General features: G+C 36.3%; 1 protein-coding gene across 1 annotated transcript; it reads left to right on the top strand.

Annotated features, from left to right (window-relative positions):
• The first annotated feature begins 1,213 nt into the window (after positions 1-1,213).
• On the top strand, positions 1,214-6,143 carry LOC128643564 (TSC22 domain family protein 3). The gene is made up of 3 exons (XM_053696406.1): positions 1,214-1,488; positions 2,362-2,413; positions 4,883-6,143. The coding sequence occupies exons 1-3, from the start codon at positions 1,367-1,369 to the stop codon at positions 5,126-5,128; spliced, it is 420 nt and encodes a 139-aa protein (XP_053552381.1). The 5' UTR covers positions 1,214-1,366; the 3' UTR covers positions 5,129-6,143.
• Positions 6,144-13,263: the final 7,120 nt, after the last annotated feature.

The following is a 13,263-nucleotide window of genomic DNA, read 5'->3' on the forward strand; positions in this document are numbered from 1 at the left end:
GTGTGTGCCAAGATCTGCGCAGTCTATGGACTTTCCTCGGCCAGCACTTTTAGACATGAACTCTATGCATATAGAGCTCATGTCTAAAAGTGCTGGCTGAGGAAAGTCCATTTTACACCCCACAATATCAGACATCCCAACTCTCCCTGAAGTTCAGGGAGTCTCCCTGATTGTAATAGCGGCTCCCTGATGCCAGCAAATGGAATGCAATCTCCCTGAAACTCAAAGTACCATGATCCAATGTGGCCCAAATCCGGAAAAGTGTTTCTTTAAGGAATGCCTTTAGTTGCTGGGACATTCTAGAACCCTCAAAGCATGCATCAGTAACCAAAAAGCCCCCACTTATTCTAATAAAATAAAACACAAATACTACCTTATTTACTGCACGTAATTAAACTTCTAAAATATTTAAGCATTCAACAAGCGTACGATCACTGGAAAATAGGTTTGTTGTATGTGGTTGTGCAATAAAGCTACTTTATTTAAAATGTGCCTTTAGTGGGAAGCTACTTTAATGATAAGTCTGTATCTTATTTAGGGTTTCAAGGTGTCCAATATATATGGGGGGGGGGGGGGGGGGGGGGGGGGTTGCGGCGCAGTAGCTGGTGAATCCACCTCCCTAAAATGAGTTTTTACAGGTTGGGATGTCTGCAATATGGCTCCCCTTTTTGTTACTTGAGACACAAACACTGCACAGTATTGTTAGTAGCCCCAATTTCTGCAGTAAAATAATGCTGTATGGCCGAGAAAATTATTTAGAAACCTAAACTCAATGTTGGGTCACCCTTTTCTCTTTCCCTCATAAAATATACATTTCAAACAAACTTTAATCAAACTTAAAAATAATTAAAAAATACTATGCACTAAAAATATTTTCTCTAACAAATATTACAAAAATGTGTGGCACAGAATAGGTTAAACTCTGTTTCCTTGCCCTGCTGCAACCTGCACATTTTTTAAAATGTGAACTTTATGCTCTAATAAGAAACAAAACTAATTCTCACAAAGATATCCTCCTTTAATGATCTGATCTTAAACAGAAAATTAAATAATGAACGAAAATCAAACAAATTCCCAGAATCTATTTCACCCTAACATTAACAGCACGACGAATTCAATTTTGGCTTTGGCAGCAGACTATGTTGTTTGTTCCTCACTGGGTTAGGGAGGGGGGGGGGGTAGTACAGTTATTTTGCATATCTGGGTGACACCATCTGATGTCATCACAAGCTATTTAAAGAGGAGTAGCTCAGAAATAGCAGTCAGTTTGCATCTTGTTGCATCAGCAGTAGTTAACAGCTAAAGCTTAGAGCTGGGTGTCCCATACAATTGTGTTGGATTAAAGTAAACCTAAGTGGCAGTAAACATGAGCACGGATATGTACAACTCACGCATGGAGGTGGCAGTCTATGAGCTGCACAATTTTTCCATCTCATTTTTTTCTTCCCTTTTGGGTGCCGATGTAGTGTCTGTAAAACTGGATAACAGGTAAATTTATTTCCATTATGATTTAATAGCAAAAAAAAACAAAAACCCTGAATGCATAAAAATGTATGCAAACCTTTTTTGTATCATTCAAACGATAGCTTTGAGCCCCTATTGGGAAAAACAACATATCTATTTACTGTTAAGAAATGTTATGTGCATATCTAAGCTGAATTTAATAAATTCTCATTTATAAGTTTATTTTCTCAATTGTATTATTTTGCAATATACATTTGCAGAATTTGGTGCATAATTATAGTTAAGAAATATTATATAATTATTTTAAAAACTGTCCAAACATATGATTGCATCATATAATTAATGACAGTGTTTTTTGTTGTTTAAATTGCATTTTCTAACATTGCCAGTAAGGTGCTGCTATGTATAGTTAAATAATTAATATATAAGTTGGAAAAATCATTTTTTGGAGTACCAGTTTGGTGTGTGTTAAACATTGCAGAAATACATTTTCAGCTGTGTGTATTTTGTGCAGAAATAGTCTTAGAAATATTATCAGTACTATACACTTTTATTTGCCAGTTTCCTATTTTTCAGTATTTTCCTTTATAGCTTTCCTGTTTTCTAGTCAGACAGAGGGGGGGGGGGGGGGTTGGGTGGTTAGAACAGGATTATCCTGGTTTGGACTGGAACAGTCAAGTCTGCTTCCTCCTCCTTGATTTTTAGAAGTCTTTCAGGGGAAGGAGCATTGTTCATTGTATTAACCCTTGCAGGTCTGCAATACAGTCCTGTAGGGGCGCCACCCATTTCACAGAATAAATGTTGCATCAGTAGAGTGTTTGCAGAACAAACATTGTATCTATAAACCTGTCCTATTGTGACTGTCTGTAACCATCATTTTTTTTTTTTTCTCCGCAGTGCATCTGGAGCAAGTGTAGTGGCAATAGACAATAAGATTGAGCAAGCTATGGTGAGTACAACTGGCTGGATATATTTTTTTTATTCTAAAATTTACAAAATACACTTGCACAGCATTTACATATATGCATAAAATAATTGAATCTGTAGCCTTTGCACCGCTACACCTATGAAGTCACAGAACACCTGCAAGCCCACATCCACAATTAAACAGCCTCTGGGGTAGATTCACTAAAACCTTCTCCAAACTGCTCAGGCTTTTCAGTTCATGTAATATACAGTCAATACACCTAAGATACAAAGTTTTATAAGCATGTTAAATAAAACAAGAACTGGAGAGTTTGGATAGGCAGGCGAAGACTTCAAGTGAATCTATCCCCACATCTTTATGAAGAGCAATGCTCTGCACATTTGTATTTAAGCTAAGAGACACCCTCCTATAAAAGAGACCCACTGCAAAATTCCATCCAAGCACAGACTATTTCTGTACCCCTGCATCTAAGGTAAACTTTATGTAACCCCTAGACCTCTGCAAGCAGGCACAGACTTCCTCTGCATACAAACACATAGAATCCATCTGCATCACAGACTTCATTTGCAGCACAGCATCCACACTCATTGACAACTTCTGCAGCCTAACACCCATGAACAATGAATCCCTCTGAACCCGAGCACCTGTGCATTCAATTCATATTCCTTCTGCACCCCACATATAGTCACAGACACCATGCCAACATTTCAGTCACCCTTGACATATTTATAAATAGATCCTTAGATGGCAAAATATAATTCTGTATGGATATTCATCTACATGAAAAAAACATTATCTACATTCAACTGCTTCAATGTTATACCTATGTTCTTATTTTATTTTGTGGAGTACTTTTACTAAACAATGATTGAGCATTTCTGAATAAGTTCATAAAATAGAAAGAGGCCAGTCTTAGTGAATCTGGGGAACTGTTTCTCAATGTATAATACCACCCCTTCTGTTCATCCTCACCTGTGGATTCCTATATCTCATAGCATATTTTCTCAAAGTATAACGCAATAAACATAGTATTAACTAATTTCTGGCTAAGTATAGACTGTAAATTAAATTACTGCATATTGAATACTATAAGGGGTGAGGTTTTTTTTCTGATTCTATTCTATTTAGATCTGTACTGACAGTGCATAAATTCATATGGATAGGTCTTTATACATCTATGTGTGTGTGTTTCTGGACGTATTTTTTTTTTTTTTTTTTGGGGGGGGGCATTTGCGTGTCTTATCTGTGTGCATAGCACTATTCTATTCACCCTGGGATTTACTGTACTCGTTGGCAGCCTGTTGCTGGGTAGATTTGCCTACTGAATCTCTGAGTTCTGATTGGTCAGGGATGCACTGCAGTACAGGCATTTATACATTGGGGGTATCTCTTTCTTGTGAAAGAAAAATACCGCAGAGCAAAAGCCTTTGTGATTGTCACATACAGCTATTCCTTATATGCAATAACTGAATATGCACAGAACTTCATTAAATACTTTCTTAATGTTGAATGAATTCTGTTAACCTGACATTGCAATAGCTGAAATTAGAATTAATTTTAAAAAAACGTAATATGAAATCAGCCTATTTTTTTGTTTGTATGGCCCAAGGCAACAACTTAGTATGTGCTTCGGAATTTTCCTAGAAAATGTATCTATGTGCAATAGCATGTTGTCATTTTTTGTGAAGTACTCTGCAATCAAATTGTTTTAGTCATGAGCATAACCTTTTTAATATATAATATTTAATTATAAGAGAGAAATAAATATTCTATGCTATGTTTTACAATAATCATTATCTAATAATTGTATTAGCATTATTTCAATTATAACATTTTCATTTTATCCTTAAAGGGACATGTACACAACATTTTTAAAATTTCATGATTCAGATAAAGCCTGCGATTTTAAATAACTTTCCAATTTCTATTATCTAATTTGTTTCGTTCTCTTTGTATTCTTTGTTGAAAGGTAGGCTCAAAAGCTGCTGATTGGTGGCAGCATATATATTCCTCTTGTTATTGGCTTTTAGCTAACTCCTATTAGTACATTACTGCTTCTCCAAAGGATAGCAAGAGAATGAAGCAAATTTAGATAATATAAGTAAATTGGAAAGCTGTTTAAAACTGTATGATCTATCGGAATCATGAGAGTAAAAATTTGGGTTTCATGTCCCTTTAAACTTATTTTTTTTTTACATTTTCCATGCTTTGGTGCAATTATTTTTCCTTACACATTTGCAGAACTATTTAGTGAAATGTGTTCAATAAAGCTTGTCTGTCAATAAAAGAGTCATCCATGATGACATGTTTAACAAATTTGCTGGTTTCTGATTTTATATTTAAAGTTCTCATTAGTGTAGATTGTAAGAGCTTTGAAAGTGTAGCAAGAGACTCAGTGAAGTTGTGCAACTTACTATGTATTTATTTTTTGCTGGTGAAATTTAGTGTTATGGTGAACTTTTTCATTAATATATCTTCCTTATCTTATAGGATCTAGTAAAGAATCATCTAATGTACGCTGTACGAGAGGAGGTGGAGGTCCTTAAAGAACAGATAAAGGACCTTGTGGAGAAAAATTCTCAGCTGGAGAAAGAGAATTGTCTACTCAAGAATCTGGCAAGCCCAGAACAGATGAAGAAATTCCAGTCCAGGCTGCCCTCTGATGAGACAAATGTCAGCAAAAAACTAGATTTCCTGCACCCATCACAACCACGCTCAGCTGGTTCTGCAGTTTAAGTGGCTCTGTCCTTGGAGTGGGCAGAGCCACGGAACTTTTCTACTTGTCTCCTTCGATACATGAGAAAAAAATGTATTTTTTTCCCCCTCTATTTAAAGTGTCATCTCAGCCTGGAGGGTCGTTAACTAGCCTCAACTGGCATCAAGAGATGTACCAGTGCTAGCATGAGCTTCTTCAAAAGTTGTTCTTCAAGAGAAGAGCCGGAGAAGCCACAATGGACTCTTAAAGAAGAGTACCAGCAAGCGAGAGCTTGATCGCTTTGGAACCTGCAATTCTTGGCATCATAAAAACAAGAACATCAAAAACAGATGCTGAAGAACACCAAAATCTGCTCAATACAGATTCTTAGCTGCAGAGTACAAGCTGATAAGATGGTCTCTCCCTCTCTGTAGACATGACTATAAACGTTTCCACAATGGAAAGCAGAGAGTTGTGACTGACCTCAAGAAATAAGAGATTGGTGAAGAACAGGCACTCTGATCAGTTAGAGTATAATGCCTAGCTTTGTGTGTATCAACAGTTTAAAATGGAGTTCTAGATTTGACTAACATTTGCCACCACAAAAGATTGGTGGCATGTTCATATGACCACATGTAAGAGGGCTCCTTAGCTTAGTTTTACAGTTAATGTTCAGTGTTGGTTAAGCATGTCCAGGATATCCTATGGCTACCTTGGAAGGTGAAAGATGGACAATGTATATTTCTGTCTTTTTATATGTTTAAAATAGAATCTTTTTTTTTTGTATGGTTTTCGTCTCTCCAAGCCGAAGCATATCGGCTGACACAATGGGCGTCTGAAAGTACTTACACAAGACACTTTAAATCCGGGAAAACTAATGGACTCTGGACTTTTTATGCTGCAATATTAATGACTTCAGGGTTTCTGATCCTCATGCTTGCCTTACAAGGCTTGTTGGAATTTATTATTTTTCTCTAATTTTACTGTTAGAAAGATATCTACTGCATTGTACAGTACATGATGGAAACTGCAATAAAACTTTTTTTATATAAAGAATATGGTTGTTTCTTTAATGTAGTAACTAGGTTTTTTAATGATAATTACTAAGAAACGTAGTCAACATAACAGCTCCAGAGCAGCAATGCACTACGTGGGCCTAGCTGAACACTCCTGGTGAGCCAATGACAAGAGGTATTTATTTGTGTGTAGCTACTAAATATCAGTAATGCATTGTTGATCCTGAGGCAACCTAGGGCCTAGTTTCTATTGCTGTTGCAAACTGATGGCAACAAGTATCTCCATTAAAGTCTTTGGAGATGTTCTATGTTACCACCAGTTTACACAGTTCACAACAGCAATGGAAACTAGGCTCCATGTGTGCTTTTCAATAAAGGATATTAAAATAATGAATTATATTTGATAAGAGAAATTAATTGAAGTATCTTAAAATTGCAATTTTACTTCCATATCCCTTATCAGGGCTAAAATATGCTGATGAAAGTAAATTACCTCTGCTAGATCCAAATGACACTTATGGTATTGGTATAAAGGTCTGCTACAGTTATATCTATAGTGTGTTACAGGCAGTATGATTATTATTTCCTAAACCTAAAGCATCCTAAGAAAAGCGGCGTATTTAACCCCTTAAGGACCAGCGACGTACCCTGTATGTCACTGGCCTTTTTTTGGGACGTGATTGTTTTAAAGCGCGGTCTTGCCACCAGCATTGAGACTGCTCTATTCCACAAAGCCTGCTAGAGGGAGGGCATTAATAGTGTGTTCTTGCTAGACTTGTGCTATTATGTCCTGAAAAAAACCTTAATGACCAGTGACATACAGGGCACATTGTGGTCATTAAGGGGTTAAAAGGACAGATTATCCTAGGGTTAAAGTGTGCCATAGCTACACTGGTGTTAACAACCTGAACAAGTATGTGAGACGTCTTCATTTGGACACACACACCATCATACACCAGTATTAGGATCATATTGATCAATATTTAAAGTGATACCTCGCAGTTGATTGACCTAGGGAGGTTTGTCATCCAAGAAATGTTCTTAATCCTTAGTTAAAGGAACAAGAAAGCCAAATTTCTTCTTTCATTATTCAGATAGAGAATACAATTTTAAATAACTTTCCATATTACTATTATTATTTAATTTGCTCAGTGTTTAGGTATCCTTTGTTGAAAAGCATAGCTAGGTAAGTTCACCACCTGGGTGCTATTTGCTGATTGATGGCTGCACATATATAATGCCTAACTAGCTATGCTTTTCAACAAAGGATACCAAAATAATGAAGCAAATTAGATAATAGAAGTAAATCATAAAGTTGTTTATCTGAATCATGAAAGAAAAAATGTGGGTTTCCTGTTCCTTTAATTTAGATGAGTATGGTTCTCATTCACAAGAAGAAAGGTAGTATAATAAAAGTAACGCTATTTCCTGTAAGCTTACTGTTATTAAATATTCAAGTACAATACATACACTTCACAACACTCATACATTAAGATAATATACTTTTTTTGAGGGCAAAATAATGCAATAATAATATATAATATTGAAGTATTACTAAACAGTATACACAAGCTTATTAGCACATTTCCCCCAACTGAAATAGCTGGATATGGATTACTGTGTTTACCTACCTATGAAACAGTTTTTTTTTTATGGCAAAGCTCTTTGAGCGCCCAAACTGCAACACAAAAGCAACTTATTTACATCAAAGTGCCAACTATATTGCCAAATATTGAGGGTTTGTTTTATTTGAAGAACACTTCATACATTGTCTCAAAAGAAAAACACAATAAAAGAGGTTTTTAATTATACAAACTTTTTTTATTGAAAAAACTTATAACCAACACTGTTATTTTAACTTTTTACCTTTATAATTACCTTGTATCTAAGACTCTGCAGACTGCCCCCTTATTTCAATTCATTTGACAGACTTGCATTTTAGCCAATCAGTGCTGACTCATAAATAATTCCGCATGAGTGTGCACAATGTAATCTAAATTGCACACATGAACTAGCGCTGTATAGCTGTGAAAACTGTCATAATGGACTGAAATAAGAGGCGGCCTTCAAGGGTTTAATTATTATTATTCTTTATTTATAAAGCTCCAACAGATTCTGCAGCGCTGCCCATGGGTACTAGGATAGAAGTACAACGGAGAAACAATACAATAAAAGACAACATTTTACAGACAGATAATTGGCATATGAGCCTAATAGGTTTAGCTTTCAACAAAGAGAACAAGAACACTTGACGATAAAAGTAAATTGCTTAAAATTGCATGCCCTATCTGAATAACGAAAGTTTAAATTTGACTAGACTGTCCCTTTAAGTGAAAATACCGGTAAATCTGATACTTATATAGCACAAACAGAGCATCATAATTTACAAAATTAAATACAGTATATAAAATGTTAGCAATCACATAAACACAGTTGTCAGGCTTCCCATTCCTAAATAACAAATAAAAACATAAATTTCTGCTTGGATGAGCAAGATAAACAGGAAAAGTAAATGTGACAACTCATCTTGGATGACTGAAACAGTGAGAGATTTCAGTATATGAAAAGCTTATGAACAGCCATCCAATTGGGCACAGTTAGCAATATATAACTGTATTGTGACAATATCAGGAACAGCACAAACTCAAATCACATTGAATACAGATAAAGGGTTACATAATCAGTAATAAGCCTAAGGTGCATAAGCTCAGTCATATTTATATACAGTTTACAGGGTAAGGCATTAAGGTATATGCATTTAAAAATGACAAATGTAAAGTATGAACATTTGCTGTGATGTAGCTGTAAGGTTAGAGCCTTGGGAAAGTTTCACAGGGATGTGTGAAGTGTTTGTGAATCCTGGACATGAAGAGACCCCAGTGTCCTGAAAGCTTGCACTTGTATCCACAATTAGTTAGCTATTAAATGTTTCACCTGTATATCACTTTTGTTATTTTCTTACAAAAGTATTTTTATTTTCTTTGAATACACTGGGTAACGCGGTACTGCCCTTTTTCCTATTCATAACCAAACTGTACAAATGTGATAAAATTACATGAATAAAACATTACATATATAGAGCCAGCTAATGTCAGCCAGAGTTCCAAATTACCATGTAGCAGACTAAACACAGATCTGATCCATAAATGGACCATATAACATTACAAAAGCTACAAGAAACATGGGCAACATATGGTCTTTCAAAGAACTGCTACCAGGGGATAAAGTAAGAACTCCACAGGAAGAAGTGATGTCCCACAGTTTTACTATAATTAAGCCTGTGTTAAGGCTTTTAGGCTTGCACAAATCAGCATAGCAGTAATTAACCCCTTCCCAAAGTAAAGTTTTCTCTCCCAGGCACACAGCCGTTACCATTAACTTCTAGGTACACAGCAATAACCCTTCCAGATACAAAGCAGTCACATTAACCCTTTCTAGGGCACACAGCAGTGACAATGAACCTCTTCTAAAGCAGGCACGAGTAACTATTCACCCCTTTGTAAAGTGCACAGAAGTGACCACTAAAGCCTTCTAAGGAACACAGCAGTGTCCTACTACTAACTGCGTTTCCTGATTCACCACAGTGACTATTAACTCTTTCCAGATACACAGCAGTGACCATTAATCCTCTTTTTAAGGCACACAACAGTGACCATTCACCACTTCCCATATACAGAGAATTGACCACTAACCCTTTCCTGACACACAGCATTAAACACTCCCTTTACAGCCAATGGTACATAAGTTCATAAGTGCCAATATTTGAAATAAGAAATTCCTGTGACACTTTGCAAAAAAGCAATCAAATAAGCAAATAATAATATTACTGACTACATTACTCAGAGGTTTTCATAGCTTTGACCTTTCTACTCTGACACATAGCAACCATTGTACATTGTAAACAATATGCACAAAATAGTAAACATTGTATTATTTCATCTGAACTGAAAACTGTAGGCAAGTCACAGTTTCAATTCACAAGATAAGATTAAATATTTTATTGTTCTGCTATTCGATTGTGAAGTGTAGATGTAGATGCCTAGTATGCAAACACACATATATATATTTATACACATACACACACATATATATATATATATATATATATATATATATATATATATATATATATATATATATATATATATATATATATATTTATACACATACACACACACACACATATATATATATATTTATACACACACACACACACACACACACACACATATATATATATATATATATACTTATACACATACACATATATATATATATATTTATACACATACACACACACATATATATATATATTTATACACACACACACACATATATATATATATTTATACACACACAAACATATATATATTTATACACACACACATATATATATATATTTATTCGGAGGAACAAATCAGTTTAACAAATAGCTACAACTTATATTATAGTACCATTGCATCTTACTGGCGTGCATTAATTAATTAATTCAACTATTTTCACCTAGGCTCTAACTGCCCACAGAACCAGTCGATAAATTTACGCTAAAAATCTACAATTCACCTTAAGCAACCTTATTAGGTTACAACACTTTGAGTAAATCTATTACTAGCACTTATGTTGGGGCGTGTTTGTTATAATTGCAGTCACTGTTAAACATTTGTATAAGGCCTAAATCCAATTGGAGATACATACCTGTCTAGCTAATGGCTTTAAACTTACATTACAGCAGCATCTGCAGTTTAACCTGATCGAACTATTAGTCATATCTGGGATTTTATCTTAACAGTGGGGAGGTTTCATAGAGTGGCTCGTATTGGCGCTCACTTTGCAGCCGCGACTTTTCCATACCGCAGATCCCCCTACGCCATTTGCGTATCCTATCTTTTCAATGGGATCTTTCTAACGCCGATATTTAGAGTCTTGGCTGAAGTGAGCATTAGAAATCTAACAACAAAACTCCAGCCGCAGAAAAAAGTCAGTAGTTAAGAGCTTTCTGGGCTAACGCCGGTTTATAAAGCTCTTAACTACAGTGCTCTAAAGTACACTAACACCCATAAACTACCTATGTACCCCTAAACCGAGGTCCCCCCACATCGCCGCCACTCTAATTAAATTTTTTAACCCCTAATCTGCCGTCCGCACGCCGCCGCAAGCTACGTTATACTTATGTACCCCTAATCTGCTGCCCCTAACACCGCCGACCCCTATATTATATTTATTAACCCCTAATCTGCCCCCCTCAACGTCGCCTCCACCTGCCTACACTTATTAACCCCTAATCTGCCGACCGGACCGCGCCGCTATTAAAATAAAGTTATTAACCCCTAATCCGCCTCACTCCCGCCTCAATAACCCTATAATAAATAGTATTAACCCCTAACCTGCCCTCCTTAACATCGCCGACACCTAACTTCAATTATTAAACCCTAATCTGCCGACCGAATCTCGCCGCTACTCTAATAAATGGATTAACCCCTAAAGCTAAGTCTAACCCTAACACTAACACCCCCCTAAGTTAAATATAATTTAAATCTAACGAAATAAATTAACTCTTATTAAATAAATTATTCCTATTTAAAGCTAAATACTTACCTGTAAAATAAACCCTAATATAGCTACAATATAAATTATAATTATATTATAGCTATTTTAGGATTAATATTTATTTTACAGGCAACTTTGTAATTATATTAACCAGGTACAATAGCTATTAAATAGTTAATAACTATTTAATAGTTACCTAGTTAAAATAATTACAAAATTACCTGTAAAATAAATCCTAACCTAAGTTACAATTAAACCTAACACTACACTATCAATAAATAAATTAAATAAAATACCTACAATTACCTACAATTAAACCTAACACTACACTATCAATAAATTAATTAAATACAATACCTACAAATAAATACAATTAAATAAACTAACTAAAGTACAAAAAATAAAAAAATATTTACAAACATTAGAAAAATATTACAACAATTTTAAACTAATTACACCTACTCTAAGCCCCCTAATAAAATAACAAAGACCCCCAAAATAAAAAAATGCCCTACCCTATTCTAAATTAAAAAAGTTCAAAGCTCTTTTACCTTACCAGCCCTGAAACGGGCCATTTGCGGGGCATGCCCCAAATAATTCAGCTCTTTTGCCTGTAAAAAAAAAACATACAATACCCCCCCATCATTACAACCCACCACCCACATACCCCTAATCTAACCCAAACCCCCCTTAAATAAACCTAACACTAAGCCCCTGAAGATCTTCCTACCTTATCTTCACCATGCCAGGTTCACCGATCCGTCCTCCGAAGTCTTCATCCAAGCTTCCGAAGTCTTCATCCAAGCCCAATCAGGGGCTGGCGATCCATAATCCGGCTGAAGTCTTCTATCAAGCGTCGGCTGAAGAGGTCCAGAAGAGGCTCCAAAGTCTTCATCCTATCCGGGAAGAAGAGGAGATCCGGACCGGCAACCATCTTGATCCAAGCGGCATCTTCTATCTTCATACGATGACGAACGGCTCCATCTTAAAGACCTCCAGCGCGGATCTATCCTCTTCTACCGACGTCCAACTGAAGAATGAAGGCTCCTTTAAGGGACGTCATCCAAGATCAGCCAATCAGATTGAGATCGCATTCTATTGGCTGTTCCGATCAGCCAATAGAATGCAAGCTCAATCTGATTGGCTGATCCAATCAGCCAATCGGATTGAACTTGAATCTGATTGGCTGATTCCATCAGCCAATCAGAATTTTCCTACCTTAATTCCGATTGGCTGATAGAATCCTATCAGCCAATTGGAATTCGAGGGACGCCTTCTTGGATGACGTCCCTTAAAGGAACCTTCATTCTTCAGTTGGACGTCGGAAGAAGAAGATGGATCCGCGCTGAAGGTCTTCAAGATGGAGCCGTTCGTCATCGGATGAAGATAGAAGATGCCGCTTGGATCAAGATGGTTGCCGGTCCGGATCTCCTCTTCTTCCCGGATAGGATGAAGACTTTGGAGCCTCTTCTGGACCTCTTCAGCCGCTTGATAGAAGACTTCAGCCGGATTATGGATCGCCAGCCCCCGCTTGGGCTTGGATGAAGATTTCGGAGGCTTGGATCAAGACTTCGGAGGATGGATCGGTGAACCTGGCATGGTGAAGATAAGGT

This window comes from Bombina bombina, unplaced genomic scaffold (genome assembly GCF_027579735.1).
Source record: "Bombina bombina isolate aBomBom1 unplaced genomic scaffold, aBomBom1.pri scaffold_1013, whole genome shotgun sequence".
NCBI lineage: Eukaryota > Metazoa > Chordata > Amphibia > Anura > Bombinatoridae > Bombina > Bombina bombina.

Excerpts from the sequence above, each read along its gene's own strand:
- LOC128643564 (XM_053696406.1), top strand. The coding sequence starts at position 1,367 with ATGAGCACGGATATGTACAACTCACGCATGGAGGTGGCAGTCTATGAG. Across the intron at positions 1,489-2,361 it reads TCTGTAAAACTGGATAACAG|TGCATCTGGAGCAAGTGTAG; the intron begins GTAAATTTATTT and ends TTTTCTCCGCAG. Across the intron at positions 2,414-4,882 it reads ATAAGATTGAGCAAGCTATG|GATCTAGTAAAGAATCATCT; the intron begins GTGAGTACAACT and ends CTTATCTTATAG.